Raw genomic sequence first — 2236 nt, 5'->3', positions numbered from 1 at the left:
AAAAAAAAAAAAAAAAAAAATTAGTTGCTTCAACGGTTATCTGGCTTGAGGCTTGTCAAAGCCCTTCCAGATCCACATGGGTCAGTGCTTTGCACGAGGCAGACACTTCCTGAATGCCAGGGATGTCACCATCCGAGGGAAACACAAATAGGTGTGAAGAGAGTGAAATGCACAGCAACAATCACTTGGGGAGACTAACGCAGAGGGCAGGGGCTAGGGTGTAACAGCCATGCACCCGCATGCTTTGTAGACAGACATGTTCAACTGTGCCCAAAGGCAATTTCAGCTACTCCAAGGCATTTCTTTGACAAATTAGTTGAATCTGGCAATTTCTTCTCAGGAGGTGGAGGTGCAGGGAGAGGGAGAATGAGATGCAAGTTAAGTGTAACAGAGGCTGGACACTCCTAGAAGACAAGGCTCAGACTGCAGCACAGACTGCCCAAGCTTGACTGGGGGCTCTTCAGGTGCTGACATCCCCTCGAAAGCCAGCACCTGTGGGTTTTTTGCAGACATGCACAGGAGAAGGCTCCCGGTGACTCGATATGTTCTTGGCAGGTGCGCCTGGCTCTCCAAGTTCCAGGACAGCAGCCAGTGGTTACAGATAGATCTGAAGGAGATCAAGGTGATTTCAGGGATCCTCACCCAGGGTCGCTGTGACATCGATGAGTGGATGACCAAGTACAGCGTGCAGTACAGGACCGATGAGCACCTGAACTGGATTTACTATAAGGACCAGACTGGAAACAACCGGGTAAGTTGGGCTTATCCCAAACCACCTTCAGCTCACAGCCTCTGTGGCTTCTCCGCCTGTCCCTGCGCTCCTGTTGCTGTCCTCTGTCAGAGCACTGACTCTGCGGCACGGTGGGTCATCTGCGCTTTCCCCCACAATGTGTTATGCCCTCTTTCCTTGTCTTGCCTTGATGTCCAGCAGTTTGCAAATGAGTGCCACTCTTAGGTGCAAAAAAAATTGTGTCTGAGTTTCCATATCAGTAGACAGTTGCCTGAATTCTTAAGACTGACCATTTAGACTGTTTCAACTCACTGGATCATTGAACACACTTTGCTTCACAGGTGTGGTCTGATGTTACTGATGTGGGTAGACAATCGTCCATTTATATAGAGGTGGCCTCTCCTATTGTTTGAGACTGACAGAGGGGAGCCTTTTGAGAACCTAGCAAGTAGCCATTAGCTAAATGGTTAAAAGACTTCACCAGCACACACAAAGAGGAACTTGAACCTTCGGGCAACTCCATATCCTATTAATCTTTGTGGATTGAGACCGAAGTTGTCTTCACCATACACTAAACACAGTAGGCTTCTGACTATAGATATATAGATTTGCTATGAATAAAAATGAATTAAAAACTCACTAGCTCTTCGGAAATGTTAAACATCCTTTTGTCTAAGAGTAGGAAATCCCCAGGCTAATTTCGACATTTAATCAGGTTAAGTAGACATGTACAGCTGAGATTCAGAAGGCTTTGTAAGTCTCTGATGACAGTTTGTACAGCAAGACATTCATGGGTTGTTTCAAGGAGTTTGAACACAATAGGAAAAACCATCTTGATACTTGGACGTTTCATTTCATTTTTATTCTTACTAGCTGGCTTCTCCAAAAGACAGAATTTTTTCAAGCCCTGTGCTTCTGAAGGTCTTGAAGCTTCTTTGCAAAGAAGCACTTCACCCCTGCACTTGTGCAATCTGGTGGGGCCTGTTCCACCTTTCTGTCTCTTCACCTGGCTCCTGACTTGAATAGGCTCAAGCACAAATTGCAATAGAGAGGGGGGTGTGGAGCGGTGCCACTGTGAAGAAAGGCAAGAACATGGCAGACGAGGCTCTTCCCGTTTTGTGGATGGATGGGGCCAAATGCAACAGCCAGATATTTTCAGGAGACGATCCCAGAAGGAAATGAAATGTCCTAGTGGCATCAGGCAGAGCGCCCTGACTTGGAAGAGGGCAAGGGATGATTTATTTGGAAACAGCGTCAAACATCCACAGCATGTTTTTATGTTACATCTTTCTTTTTTTTTGAGACGGAGTTTCGCTCTTGTTACCCAGGCTGGAGTGCAATGGCGCGATCTCGGCTCACCGCAACCTCCACCTCCCGGGTTCAGGCAATTCTCCTGCCCCAGCCTCCTGAGTCGCTGGGATTACAGGCACGCACCACCATGCCCAGCTAATTTTTTGTATTTTTAGTAGAGACGGGGTTTCACCGTGTTGACCAGGATGGTCTCTA

The 2236-nt window shown here is 47.1% G+C and overlaps 2 protein-coding genes across 3 annotated transcripts in view; one reads left to right on the top strand and one right to left on the bottom strand.

The window, feature by feature from the left end:
* CDKL5 (cyclin dependent kinase like 5) overlaps positions 1–2236 on the bottom strand; it is a 213136-nt gene that overhangs the window by 8682 nt on the left and 202218 nt on the right. The gene's annotated exons all lie outside the window — the stretch shown is intronic.
* The window catches only part of RS1 (retinoschisin 1), a 30055-nt gene that overhangs the window by 24137 nt on the left and 3682 nt on the right, over positions 1–2236 (top strand). For both annotated transcript variants that reach the window (XM_017540633.2, XM_037742798.1), the window contains one exon: positions 556–751. In XM_017540633.2, coding sequence (XP_017396122.1) covers positions 556–751 — 196 coding nt within the window. The remainder of the gene's footprint in view (positions 1–555; positions 752–2236) is intronic.

This window comes from Cebus imitator, unplaced genomic scaffold, assembly GCF_001604975.1.
Source record: "Cebus imitator isolate Cc_AM_T3 unplaced genomic scaffold, Cebus_imitator-1.0 Scaffold128, whole genome shotgun sequence".
NCBI classification, from domain to species: domain Eukaryota; kingdom Metazoa; phylum Chordata; class Mammalia; order Primates; family Cebidae; genus Cebus; species Cebus imitator.
Note: the sequence above shows the minus strand (reverse complement) of the source record. Positions and strands in the feature narration are given on the sequence as shown.